At 48.3% G+C, this 14,653-nt stretch overlaps 1 protein-coding gene across 1 annotated transcript; it reads right to left on the bottom strand.

Annotated features, from left to right (window-relative positions):
• Window positions 1-3,430: 3,430 nt before the first annotated feature.
• Window positions 3,431-14,217, bottom strand: cacng3b (calcium channel, voltage-dependent, gamma subunit 3b). Its single transcript, XM_066642419.1, has 4 exons — window positions 13,664-14,217; window positions 7,356-7,439; window positions 4,226-4,366; window positions 3,431-3,897 (listed from the first exon to the last, which is right to left on the bottom strand). The coding sequence occupies exons 1-4, from the start codon at window positions 13,872-13,874 to the stop codon at window positions 3,431-3,433; spliced, it is 903 nt and encodes a 300-aa protein (XP_066498516.1). The 5' UTR covers window positions 13,875-14,217.
• Between the last annotated feature and the right edge of the window lie 436 nt (window positions 14,218-14,653).

The raw sequence follows: 14,653 nt of genomic DNA, 5'->3' as shown, positions 1-14,653 counted from the left end.
TTCGTCCAGAGCCCACAACACGCAGCTTCCGCATCTTCCACAAGGAGGGCGCTGTGCTGAGTTCTAACAGTCTTGGGTGGAGCAGAGTGGAGGTTCTGGGTGTGTTGAGGAGATGAGGAGGAGGAAGAGGAAAGTCGGTTTGGCTTGAGTGAGAGGAGGATGTGAAAGTGGCCCCATGACGCCCCCCTCTGGACCCCCAAAGATGGACTTTTCAAGTTCACAGTCACACAGGTGAGTTCACAGCACGAAGGTAAAAACACAGCCACCATCATCCTCTCGGATGGTTCGCCTGCGTCGGCTCTAGTCCTGTTGGGGAGTGAGAGGACATAGGGATAGGGTTAGAGGGTGTCCGGTGAGGGGACGTGATCGGCTCTGGCTCTGGAAGTGGGCAGTGCCCTTTGGGTCCTCATGGCTTTACTAGTCCCGCTCCATCACTGAAAGTAGACCAAGACTAAATTGCATCATTGTTGTGGTAACAGTAGCTGACCAGGCGAGAGAGAAAAAGAGTGGACAGGAGTGGAGGGGTGGCGGCAGGTGTGGACAGGTCCCTCCTTGGGCTACACTAGTGTTATCAGTGGGTGGGACTCGATCTACCCCAATCCCTTGTAAAAGCTCCAGAAGCCCTTGGAGTTCAGATGTAGACAACTACGATACTTTTTATACTTTATATTTTATAGGTTATAGAATAGATTATATTTACTTTTTATTTACACTGGGAGCAAGTGACCGCTCTATGGGTCACACTACTGCGGCCGCTGCTCCTGAACATCTACGGATAATGTTTTATTAAAGATTTTATAGTTTAGAAGCTGAGGAGCAGCTTGACCCTCATTGGCCTCTAAACCTACAGAGAACACCTGGACCAATGTTCCGCTGTGGACTGAACTGCTACTAAATGAAGGTCTACGCTCGGCAGGTTGCGTACTACTCTGCGCTAATTGACACTAAGAGGACTAGTCTGTGATGGTCAGTAATTACAGTGTGAGTGGGCGGACCCGAGGGACGAGGACTGACCCCAGGGAGATAAGGACAGTGTGGTGCAGGATGGTGCTCCTCGTGTTTAAACTGTGTTCTGAGCAAGTGGATGGCGAAGGACGAAGTGGACGCTGTACGTGAAGGTAACCAAATGGGAAAGTGAAGGTAACCAAACGGCAGGGCAAATTTTAAACCGGACAGAACTGACCATTCCTCAGGAGCCAGGGGCCTTCATTTGGTTTGTTTTGGTTCTGTCGGGTTGGGTCAGCTTGGGCTCTGCTTTCGTGTCACTCACACCACACATCTGGAGTTTTATTTCACACAGAAAACTTCTGACAAACTCCTAACTCTCACACACAGCATATACCGCATATTTTCATTCCACATTAAATAGCGCAGCAGATTGGCACCTTAAGACTGACCACTCTGAATGTAGGGAGCACTGAGGAAGTTCTTTAAAAAAGTGTTTACTTCAGGTTTCTCTGGGTCAAAGAATGTTCTCCGTTCTACCTAGAACCCATGAAGGACCCTTTTTAAGGAGGATATTTTGAGGTGGATAGTTGTGAACATGTGTAAGAAAAGGACAAAGAGCCAAAAATGAAAAGGCCCTGGTTCTTTTCTTTTGCTGAAAGAGAGACTCGTCGAAAGACGAGTGAATGAATGTGTGTATGTGTGTGTGTGAGAGAGTGTGAGTGTGTATGAGATGGACCCATAGACGATGGTGCTGAGGCGTGTCACGCCATGTCCCGGGACGGAAAACTGCTGTTTACAATCGAACGGAAAAAAGGAAGAGGAGGAAGAGGCACTCGCCGGCAGCGTCCGTAAGGCCAGGAGAGGTCAACGGATCACTCTCTGCCACAAAACAAACAAACAAACAAATGCCCAGCCCCTTCCCTTCTCCTCCGCAGGGCAGGGCTCGGGAAACCATGAGTCTCTCACAGTCTCACTGGGCTAGTCTCTACAGTGGGGTTTGTGTCCAATGGCAGTTTCTGTACGCAGCAACAGGGGGGAGAGGAGAGAGGGAGGAGAGAAGGAGGAGTGGAGGATGAGAGGGGAGAGGTAGAAGAGGAGAGAGGGAGGAGAGGTGGATGAGAGGAAAGAGGTAGATGAGAGAAGGAGGAGATGGAGGAAAGGAGGATGAGAGGTAGCGGATGAAAAGGATGAGGAGAGAGAGAGAAGAGGTAGAGGAGGAAAGAAGGATGGAAGGCAGAGAGAGGGAGGAGAGGAGAATGAGAAGAGGAGAGAGGTAGAAGAGGAGAAAAGGATGGAAGGCAGAGAGAGGGAGGAGAGGAGGATGAGAGGAGGCGAGGTAGAGGAGTGGAGTAGGTGAAGTGTGGTAGAGAAGTTCTTTGCTCTTAGAGCGAGGGATGGGCCACATTCCCTCTCAGTAAAGAAGGAGGAAAAGAAGGAAGCACCATGATGTAATAATCAGTAGCACTATCAGCGCTGGCGGTCAGGGGGTGCCGCTCTGCGCCGGGGGCAGGAACAGGGTTCTGGGCTTCAGAGGGAAATAGCCTTAAAGAGAGTGCTGTCCCTCTGGTTACGCCTTCCCTGGGGGGCAGATCCAGCCACTCCTGATGAAGGGAGGACAGAGACGGGACAGTCACAGTGATGCATTAATCCAGGGGTCGGGGATCACTGTCTGTGTGTAGCTGGGTGTTTCTGGCCACTGGGGGGCGCCGCTGGGCAGTGAGCTCAACACGCTCTGAGGAGAGCACTCAGTGTTCAATGACCGGGGGAGGGGGGTCCTGGTCTCAACACGCTTCCAGGAGCACACTGAGGTTAAAGAGTTCAGAGAGAGTCCTCTGTGTGTGTGTGTGTGTGTGTGTGTGTGTGTCATACAGTGTTGTTGTCACCGTCGTTCAATCTGTGGGGTTCTGGGGTGATCTGAGGGGGTGTCAGATTGGGGAGGGGTTTGGGAGGTCCAGGGGGAAGAGAGGGTGGTCCTGTGTTCAGTAAGATGGGGGTGGGTGGTCCTGTGGTCGGTCAGATGGGGTGGGCTGGTCAGATGGGGGTGGTCCTGTGGTCAGTCAGATGGTGTTGACTGGTCAGACGGGGGTGGTCCTATGTTCAGTCAGATGGGGGTGGGTGGTCCTGTGGTCGTTCAGATGACGGGGGCTGGTCAGATGGGGGTGGTCCTGTGGTCGGTCAGATGGAGTTGACTGGTCAGACAGGGGTGGACCTGTGGTCGGGCAGATAGGGTGGACTGGTCAGATGGGGGTTGTCCTATGGTCGGTCAAATAGGGTGGACTCGTCAGAAGGGGGTGGTCCTGTGGTCGGTCAGACGGGGGTGGTCCTGTGGTTAGTCCGATGGGGTGGGCTGGTGAGACGGGGGTGGTCCTGTGGTCGGTCAGATAGGGTGGGCTGGTCAGATGGGGTGGTCCTGTGGTCGGTCAGATGGGGTGGGCTGGTCAGATGGGGTGGTCCTGTGGTCGGTCAGATGGGACAGGGGTGGTCAGACGGGTGTGGTCCGGCGGCTGGCTGCATCTTTGAAGTCCTTGGCGCTGTTGGAGTTGAGCGTTTGCAGGAAGTCACTGTCGCTGGAGTTGAGTGGGTTGGGGGCTGGGTCTCGGCCCAGCGTGTACAGGGAGATGTCCTGATTGGCCGGGCCAGGGTAGGGGGGCTTGTGCAGGGGCAGGGGGCTAGGCAGGCTGGAGCGGCGACGCAGACGGTAACGGGTGCTGGGTAGACGGCCGAACACCGTCTTCTTGGGCACGTCGGAGCGGGGCTTGGCGCGTTGCTCCCGGTGCTTCTCTATAAACATGTGCACCGCCAGGACCCCCACCATCTCCGCCATGATGAAGGACAGAGCGCCGAAGTAGAACGACCAGCCATACGAGTAGCTCTTCTTAGAGTCGCTCTGACCCGGGTCTCCAGAGTTTGCAGAGATATACACAATTATACCGATTATATTACTCAGACCTAGAGAGAAGGGGAAAGAGAGAGAGAGATAGAAGGAGAGAGAGAGATGGAGAGAGAGATAGAGAGAGAGAGGGAGAAGGTGAGAAAGATAGTGAGAGAGATAGAGAGAGACATAGAGAGAGAAGGGGGAGAGAGAGAAGGAAGGGGAGAGACAAATCTTAGTAATTTAAATGATTGACATGGAGTTTAGAGCACTGCGTGTGTGTGTTGTGTGGGTGTGTACAGTGTATATATAGTGTGGGTGTGTACAGTGTGTGTATAGTGTGGATGTGTACAGTGTGTGTGTATATTGTGTGTGGGTGTGTATAATGTGTGTAGTGTTTATCACCTGCAGAGACAAAGAAGATCCCAGCGCTGAGGATGACATTGTGTTTGCTTCTGTAGAACTCACTCGCTGCCACACACAGCCCACCCATAAACAGCAGCCCCACACTCATGATGGGAAAGATACTGGATGCCCTCACGGCCCCTGGACACACACACACACACACACACAGGAAAAGTTGTTAATCAGGTCAGAGGACAGTAAAGGCTTAACAGTTGTGAGATCAGAGTCTCAATGGTGGTGTTTTTGTGGTGGTCTCTAGTGTGGAACCGAGGATCTGCCTCTGCAACAAAGAGCTGTTTATTATTCTGTTTGCAAACACATTTTTAAAGTTATACGCTACACACACTAATCACTTTAAAACTTACTCATACGCCTGATAAATAGAGGTATTTTTTATTATCTGAATAAATGAAATGCACTATGTAGGGAGTACATACATGCACTATTTGGGATGCAGCCCATGCCTCTAGTGATGCTGCATTCAAGACATTCAAGACAGCGACAGAGAGACAGAGCCAGAGTAAGACAGATAAAGGAAGAGGAGAGAGAGAGAGGGAGGCACTGCCTAATGACGGAGTGTCTGCACCCCAAGGCTGAACTGAGCCATCTGAAAAAACTGCCCCTCCTCTGTCCCTCTGCCTCTCCCCCTGATAGACCACCCCTACACCCACCCCCACCCAGAGCCCGGGGGCGTGTGTTTATCCTTCACAGAACGACACTCTGGAACGGACAGCATCTGTCCAGCAACATTCCCAGCATTCCTGCAATTATCCGCACACTGTCCTCCAGCAGAATGACCACGGGACCGTCTTCCCCCGTCCTTCACCTTCAGACATGCCGTCCACTTCACCCCCTCAAACCGACACATTCAAGTCATGCTGCTCTCACTCATCTCAGGAGGTCTAATGGAGACTTCTCAAAGAAACAGTGAGTGAGACAGAAAGGAGACAGGTAACAGTTTGGTCCAGATAAAAAAAAACAGTGCTGTGACCATCACCAGAACCGAGCAGATTCTGAGCGTGAGATCACAACTGAGATCTCAACTCAAACTCAGGTGGAGACACAGGGGACAGTCCTGGATTCGTATTCCATGACCTGTGTCATCCTTCATCTCCTCCTCCATCTCCATCTTCTCCTCCATCTCCTCCTCATCTCAATCCTCTCCACAATCTCCATCCTCTCCTTCATCTCCTCTTCATGTCCATTCTCTCCTCCATCTCCATCCTCTCCTTCATTTCCTTCTCCATCCTCCCCTCCATCTCCATCCTCTCCTTCATTTCCTTCTCCATCCTCCCCTCCATCTTCATCCTCTCTTTCATCTCCTCCTCATCTTAATGCTTTCCTCCATCTCCATCCTCTCCTCCATTTCCTTCTCCATCCTCTCCTCCATCTTCATCCTCTCCTTCATCTCCTCCTCATCTCCATCCTCTCCTTCTCCATCTCCATCCTCTCCTCCATCTCCATCCTCTCAATCTCCATCCTCTCCTTCTCCATCTCCATCCTCTCCTCCATCTCCATCCTCTCCATCTCCATCCTCTCCTCCTCATCTCCATCCTCTCCTCCATTCCTTCTCCATCTTCTCCTCATGTCAATCCTCTCCTCTGTCTCCATCCTCTCCTCCTCATCTTCATCTCTGTCTCCATCTTCTCTTCCCAGGCACAGACTAAACACTTCTCCCTCCACTAAACTGTCATCAGAGAGTGAGAGAGAGAGAGAGAGAGAGAGAGAGAAAGAGAAAAAAGAAATAGAAAGAGAGACCTATTTCTTGTTGCTAAAAGTCTGAAAAGCCTGTTTTTATGCAGTGATTGTTTTGTTGTTGTTGCTGATTTTGTTATTTACAAGATATCAAATCTGTCCCAAATCTCCACAGACTTCTGAAGAGCCACCAACATCTGCTGTGATCACACTGTTTACATATTTACAAATATATAGTGTCAGTCTTTGTTTATAAAATGGAAACAATGGGAGCAAACCTGGTCACAAACTAAATTTAGCGTCACCAGTTTTCTGCTTTCAACCAAATGAAAAGGAAAAATCATGCAGATTAGGCGATGTGCAAAATCTATGGCAGAAATGTTGCTGTGAAATTATGAAATATGTAGTATTTTTCTTTTTCCCCACCACAGCCCTGATGTGTTCCTAAGACTTCACAGAGTCTAGTGTGGTTCTGTAATAAGTTCCAACAGTGTCCTCCCATCTGGATATTCCATGATCCACTGTGAGTGGTGTTACTGAAAATTCAAAGTCTTTAGGAACCACAGCAACTCAGCAACAAAGTGGCAAGCCACAAAGTTACAGTGCAAAGTCGCCAAGTGCTGAGATGCACAGTGAATCAAATTCACACAACGTTCTTGTGACAGATCAGCACGAGGCGGGAGATAAGGGTTCATATGCAGAACTTGTTTTGGTTGTAGTTTCCAAAACTACTGTTCCTGTTAGGCACAGGTTTTTTGCTGACACCAGATATGTTTTGTTGTGGGGAGCTGTGGGAGTGGAAAAGCAACCAGGGACCAATCCAGTAGAGTCCAGTAGACTCCAGAAGAGGTCAAGTAGAGACAAGTAGTGACTAGTAGAGTTCAGAAGAGACCATTAGATGTCCTGTAGACTCCAGAAGAGGTCAAGTAGAGATTGGAAGAGACCAGTAGGTGTCCAGTACAGTTCAGAAGAGACCAGAAGAAACCAGTAGAGTCCCAGTAGAGACCAATAGAGGTCCAGTAGAGACCAGAAGAAACCAGTAGAGTCCCAGTAGAGACCAATAAATGTCCAGTAGAGGTCTAGTAGAGGTCCAGTAGAAATCAATAGAGGTCCAGTAGAGACCAACAGAGGTCCAGTAGAGACCAGTAGAGACCAACAGTGGTCCAGTAGAGGTCCAGTAGTGGCTGGGTAATGTTAGTTTTCAAGAACTTGACAGATCCCCACAGAGCCCTGACCTCGGCTCCTTTGTTCTGCCTGAGGCCACAGGGACCCGGGTCTGACAAGGTGAGGATGATGGTGATGTATAAAGTGTGTGTAATGTGTGTGTATAGTGTGTGTGTGTGTGTGTACAGTGTGTATAGTTTGTTTAGTTTGTGTGAGTACAATGTGTGTATAGTGTGTGTGTGTTTACAGTGTGTGGATGATTGACACTTACGCAGTAAATACTCTGCTGTGTCCTGTTCGTAATCAGCATCTTCTGGAAAATGATCGATCTTCTTACACACTCCTCTAAAAGTCCCTGAGAGAGAGAGAGAGAGAGAGAGAGAGAAAGAGAAAGAGAGAGAGAGAGAATGTAATGGTGTTTCTACCTTTTGCTCAAGTGACAGTGAAACTACCTCTCTCCTCTCCTCCCTCTCTTTTCTCCTCTCTCTTTCTCAAAAATGTTACTGTGAAATGGTAAATATATATAGAATTTGGCAGCCCTGATGTGTTCCTAAGATTTCACAGAGTCCAGTGTGGTGCTGTAATAAGTTCCAACAGTTTGCTCCCACCTGGATATTCCATGATCCAATGTGAATGATGTTACTGAAAATTCAAAGTCTTTAGGAGCCACAGCAACTCAGCTACAAAGTTGTGTTCTACAGTGTGTGTGTGTGTGATTGTGTATAGTGTGTGTATAGTTTATAGTGGGTGTATGTGTATAGTGTGTGTGTGTGTGTGTGTGTGTGTGTGTGTGTGTGTGTGAGGCAATGGAACTGCAGTGGGGATTTAACACAGTGCAGGAAAATGACTCACTCTCCCTCCCTCGCCTGTTCACTCAGTCTCTTTCTCTCTTATTCCATGACTAAATCATAAACCCCAACACACACACTATACACATACCATACACACACTGTACACATACACACACTATAAACTATACACACACTATACACAATCACACACTATACATTATACACACTAAAAACATTCACACACACTATACACACTACACACATATACACACTATACACCCTACACATATTCACACATATACACACACATACACTACACACACTACACACATACACTATACACACTACACAATACACCCTACACATATTCACACATACACACACTATATACACTACACACATTCACATACATACACTATACACACTACACACATACTATACACAATACACATTCACACACACACACATTCTCTCTCTGTCACTGATGTTTGTGTGAAGTCTGAGTGCCATCATTTCCTTGGTGCAGTGTGTGGCAGTAGAAAGTTGCACTCAGAGTTATCCACAGCGAATTAATTCCACTGAATCCAGTCTCACAGTCAACCCCTCCCTAACCTTCCCCCAGGTTTCACTTCATTTCTAGTGCGCTGAGTCTGGAGCTATTTGTGACACTGCCTGATTTTGTAGTGCACTACACTGGTCAAAAGTATGAACTGTAAAATGATTCCCACTGATCGTCCCAGAGAGACACAGGGGTTCAAAGCATGAATATAGTACTACCTTTGAAGTTCTCTGTGTAGGGAGTAGTGGGCGGCTTGGGACAGAACTGAGGATGTGTCCTGTTTACTCATCCACTCTCCGACATTTCCCTGATTTATAAACTGTTCCTGGAACCTGAGACCACCCTGCAGCCTGGAGCCCACATATAGAATGAATGAAGGTGGAGAGTTATCTAGAACTCTACAAAGACCCAAAGTATACTTTATTTTATACTGGAGACACCGCCCACAAACTCCGCTCCTAAACACAGTGGGTGGACCTCACTGATTGACTGGACCTGACTGAGCTAACCTCAGTGACCTGTGTGTGTGTGTATGTATATGTGCATAGTGTGTATACTGTGTATGTGCGTAGTGAGTATAGTGTGTGTATAGTGTGAATGTGTGTAGTGAGTAGTGTGTGTATAGTGTGTGTGTGTGTATGAATGTGTGTAATGAGTATAGAGTGTGTATGTGTGTGTGTGTGTGAATGTGTTTAGTGAGTATAGTGTGAATGTGTGTAGTGAGTATAGTATTTGTGTGTGTATGTGTGTGAATATGTATAATGAGTATAGTGTGTGTGTATGGATATGTGCAATGCGTGTAGTGTGTGTCAGATGTGGGGGTGAGTGGTTTGTGACGTCCTCTGTGTTAACGTTTCTCTACACAGCTTTTTAACAAAGTGGTCTTCATTATTAACATCCTGCACTCGTCCATCACTGCTACACACACAAACACACACACACACACACACACACACACCTCTGCTTGGCTTGTCCAACACACAGACATGGCTCCTCCATTATCTCTACACCTCTCTCTCTCTCTCTCTCTCTAAAGCGGGAGTGGCTGGTTTCCATGGAGATGTGTGTATGTGATGAGAGTGTGTGAGACAGGCTGTGAAGATTCATTCCCCGTCTCTCAGGACTGACTCTCTCTCTCTCTCTCTCACGCACACTTATCCACTACAGGGGTTTTAGAAAGTGCTATAAAATGTAACATAGGATTCTTCCAAACTTTTATTCATTAATTCATTATTTCATAATAAATCCAGTTAATAGTTTAAGTAGTTCACCATTCACTCAGTCATTCCCTCCTCACTTCTTCATTCCCTCTGTGCTCTTTGAGAGTGAGACTGACCCGGAGCTGGATGCTGGGTCTTGGAAGTGTGGGGATGTTATGGGTTGAATGACGACGCCGGGACCATCAGGACACAGACAGAACCAGAACACCAGGATCAGTCCAACAGGGCCAACATTGTCTGACAGAAAAGGGCAAGGGACCTCTGACAGCATGGAGGGGAAATGAACTGGACAGATGTCATACCTCTCCCTCAGTTTGGCAACACTCAGGAGCCTCCACTGGACCACGTCAGGACCCCCACAGAGCCCCCACAGGTCTCCCACAAGACCCTACAGAGCCCTCACAGGACCCACTCAGGACCCACACAGGGCCCCCACAGAGCCCCCACAGGATACCCACAGAGCCCTCACAGAGCCCCCACAGGGTCCCCACAGAGCCCTCACAGAGCTCCCACAGGACCCCCACAGAGCCCCCACAGGACACCCACAGAGACCCACATCAACGTGTACCAGCACAACACACACTAACACACCACCACCACGTCAGTGTCACTGCGGTGCTGAGAATGATCCTCCACCCCATTACATCTGCTCTGTAGGGGTCCTGAGTTTGAGCATCCAGTCACTAATATACACCTGACATCAGCACATCCACAGAGACCCCCCACCCCCACATCACTTTCAATTAAACACACACACACACACACACACACACACACACACACACACACACACACACACTTGGGTCACACTCGGCTAAGCTCTGGCAGCACACTCATTAAAGTTGGAGGAGTTTAATCCTGAGCAGAATTCTGAGAACCAACGCCTGGACACAGCTCCAACCTGAACCTGAACCTGAATCAGAACCAGAAGCAGAACCTGAACATGTACCTAAACCTGAACCAGAACATGAACCTGAACTTGAACCAGAACCAAAATCAGATCCAGATCTAGATCCAGAACCAGACACAAACCCAAAAGCAAAAGCAAAACCAGAACCAGTCCCTGACCTCACAGACCGACACCTGCCTGAGTACCATCAGACCCTCACAGCAATGTTCCAACATCAACCCAGTCTAAACAGGGCCTCCCAGACCCGGACCAAGACTAAACCTGATCCAGTGTACCGTTCCAGACTCCAGATTAATCCCAAACCTGTGTTCCTGAGATCAGGTTTAGGCCTAAAGCTATAATCCGATTAATTCTGACCCAAGACTAAACTCTCCCAGTTTCAGCTTTATCCTGAACCTGACCTGAATGGGGATTATCTCTGGATTAAGCCTAACCCTGGACTATCTGGGTCTACCAGATTTAGATTAAGCCTAAACCTAGACTTAATTGCATCTAGGGAATCCGAATATAATCTAGAACATATCTAGACCCGGTCCTTTCCTAGAGCCAGATTAGGAGATTAAGCCTAAACCTTGACCAGGTCCGGTCAGCAGTGAAGCTCCACCCACTAGATTAGTTCAGATCTAATCCAAATCCTGAACACAATTCTAATCCTAATTTAGGGTTACAGCTTTGTGTGGTGTTCCTGCCTGAGCTGGGAACCGAACCCATTCCCTCCCCCAAACTGTGTGTTTGTGTGTGAGTGTGTGCGAGTGTGTTTGGTGTGAGTGTGTGTGTGTGTGTGGTGCGAGTGTGTCTGGTGTGAGTGTGTGTGTGTGTGTGGTGCAACTGTTTGTGTGTGTGTGGTGCAAGTGTGCGTGAGTGTGTGTGTGGTGCAAGTGTGCGTGAGTGTGTGTGTGTGTGTGTGTGTGTGTGGTGTGAGAAAGTGTGTGAATGTGTATTTGTGGTATGTGTAAGAGTGTGAGTGTGTGTGGAATGTGTGTGTGGCGTGTGGTGTGTGCTGTGAGAGTGTCTGTGTATGTTGTGTGAGTCTGTGTGCGTGCATGTGTGTGAATGTGTATGTGTGGAGTGTGTGTGTGTGTGTGTGTAGTGTGTGCTTTGTGAGTGTCTGTGTATGGTGTGTGAGTCTGTGTGCGTGCGTGTGTGTGTGTATGGTGCGAGTGTGTTTGGTGTGAGTGTGTGTGTGTGGTATGTGTATAAGTGTGTGGTATGTGTATATATTTGTGGTGTATGTGTGTGTCTGTGTGTGTGGTGCGAGTGTGTGTGTGTGTGTGGTGCGAGTGTGTGTGTAGTATGTGTGTGTGTGGTATGTGTAAGTGTGTGGATGGGTGAGTGTGTGTGTGTTTGAGAGTGTGGTATGTGTATAAGTGTGTGGTGTGTGTGTGTGTGTTATGTGTGAGTGTGTGTGTGGCATGTGTAAGTGTGTTTGGTATTTGTGAGTATGTTTGTTTGAGTGTGTGTGTGGTATGTGTAATTGTGTGTGTGTGGTATGTGTAAGTTTGTGTGGTGTGTGAGTGTGGTGTGTGTAAGTTTGTGAGAGTGTGTGTTTATGTGATATGTGTAAGTGTGTGTGAGTGTTTGTGTGACGTGTGTGTGTGTGAGTGTGTTTTGAGTGTGTGTGTGTGGTATGTGTAAGTGTGTGAGTGTGTGTGGTATGTGCAAGTGTGAGTGTTTGTGTGATGTGTGTGTGTAAGTGTGATGTGTGTAAGTGTGTGAGTGTTGTGTGTGTAAGTTTGTGAGTGTGTGTGTTTATGTGATATGTGTAAGTGTGTGTGAGTGTTTGTGTGATGTGTGTGTGAGTGTGGTTTGTGAGTGTGTGTGTGGTATGTGTAAATGTTTGAGTGTGTGTGTGTGGTAAGTGTGTGAGTTATTTGTGAGTATGTTTGTGTGGTGTAAGTGTGTGTGTGGTGTGTGAGTGTGAGTATGTGTGTGGTATGTGCAAGTTTGTGTGTTGTATGTGTGTTATGTGTGAGTGTGTGTGTGGTATGTGTAAGTGTGTGTGTGTGTGTGTGTGTGTGTGTGTGTGTGTGTGTTTGAGAGTGTGTAAGTGTGTGTATGTGGTATGTGTGTGTGTTTGGTATGTGTAAGTGTGTGTGTGTGTGGTATGTTTATGTGTGTGGATGTGTGTGTGTGTGTGTGGTATGTGTAATTGTGTGTGTGTGGTATGTGTATGTGTGTGAGTGTGGTGTGTGTAAGTTTGTGAGAGTGTGTGTTTATGTGATGTGTGTGTGAGTGTTTGTGTGATGTGTGTGTGTGAGTGTGGTTTGAGTGTGTGTGTGTGTGTGTGTGTGTGTGTGTGTGGTAAGTGTGTGTGTTATGTGTGTGAGTGTGTATGGGGGTATGTGTGTATTTGTGTGTGATGTGTGTAAGTGTGTGAGTGTGGTATGTGTGTGTGTCTGTGTGTGGTATGTGCGTGTGTGTGTCTGTGTGTGAAATGTGTAAGTGTGTGAGTGTATGTGGGGGGTATGTGTAAGTGTGTAAATGTGTGTGTCTGTGTGTGTGGTATATGTAAGTGTGTGTGTGGTATGTATAAGAAATGTGTGTGGTATGTGTGAGTGTGTGTGTGTTTGTGGTATGTGTAAGTGTGTGTGGGGGGTGGTATGTGAAAGTGTGTGATTGTGTTAGTGTGGTATGTGTAAGTGCCTGGTGTGTGTGTGTGTCTATGTGTGGTATGTGTAAGTGTGTGAGTGTGTGTGGGGGTATTTGTGTGTGATGTGTGTAAGTGTGTGTGTGTGTGTGTGATATGTGTACGTGTGTGTGTCTGTGTGTGGTATGTGTGTGTGTGAGTGTCTGTGTGTGGTATGTGTAAGTGTGTGTGGTGTGTGTGTCTGTGTGTGGTATGTGTAAGTGTGTGTGGGTGGTATGTGTAAGTGTGTGTGTGTGTTATGTGTAAGAAGTGTGTGTGGTATGTGTGAGTGTGTGTGTGTTTGTGGTATGTGTAAGAGTGTGTGTGTGTTTGTGGTATGTGTAAGAGTGTGTGTGTGTTTGTGGTATGTGTAAGAGTGTGTGTGTGGGGTGGGGTGTGTGTGAGTGTGTGTAAGTGTGTGTGTGTGGGGGGGGGGGGTGTTCTGTGTGGCGCTGGACAGAGGTTCCACTCACCCTCCAGGCAGCAGGTTCTCCAGAGGCCGGAGTGGGTCATGACCTCCTCGTTCTTGCGGCTGGTCTCATTCTCATTGGTGGACTTGACCCTGCAGACCCCCCGGGAGTAGAGCCAGTAGTCCGTCCCCACCGCGATGGTCATCAGGCTGAAGGCCGCAAACGCGCCCACCGTGGTTATCAACATCTGGATGCCTCTGTCGCACATCAGCATCTTCTCCACATCTCTGAGAAGGTCACGGTCAGGAGCCGAGAACCGAACTGACCACGAGCCTGGAACCGGAATGTAGAGCTCAAGGCCAGGAGTCAGGAATCAGGGCAAAAACAAGACCTGAGATTAATTCCAGGGGCAAGAACCTGGAGAAGGCTCTTTCAGATCAGAACTCAGCCAAACACAGAGCTGCACATTCCACCTTAACAGGCTTGATCCACCTTAACACACACGCATAATCCTGGAGGGTCTCTGGTTCTTCTGCCTCCAAACAACTTCTAGAGCTAGAGCTTTGGCAGAGGCTCAGACCTCAGCGCCGGATTCATCAAAGAAACGCCTCTATCTCTCAGATTGAAGGGTGGAGAGACAGAGAGGGAGATACAGAGAGATAGAGTGAGACGGAGAGACAGGGAGGGAGACACGGACAGACAGTGAGACAGGACGAGACAGAGGGAGACACGGAGAGACAGGGAGAGATAGAGAGGGAGACACGTAGGGACAGAGTGAGATGGGGGGAGAGACAGCGCTATTTGTTTTTCTCCTCTGAGGAAAACAGTTCCGTTACTTCATCCTGAGGCAGAAAAATGAAGGCAGCACATCCCCAGCATCCGAGAACGTTCCGATAATGTTCCACATTCCAGTTCAGTGCAGTTCACGCCAGGAGAACCAAGTCCTAACGTGTGTGTTCTCCACTTGTTAATCCAGCTGCAGATAACTGTCTCCCATGGAACAGAGCAGCGGAGCGGGGGGAGAGACACGGAAAATATCCCTGTCTCCGCTGG

Source organism: Hoplias malabaricus, chromosome 13 (assembly GCF_029633855.1).
Source record: "Hoplias malabaricus isolate fHopMal1 chromosome 13, fHopMal1.hap1, whole genome shotgun sequence".
NCBI classification, from domain to species: domain Eukaryota; kingdom Metazoa; phylum Chordata; class Actinopteri; order Characiformes; family Erythrinidae; genus Hoplias; species Hoplias malabaricus.
The sequence above is the reverse complement of the archived record's forward strand: the minus strand, read 5'-3'. Positions and strand labels throughout refer to the sequence as shown.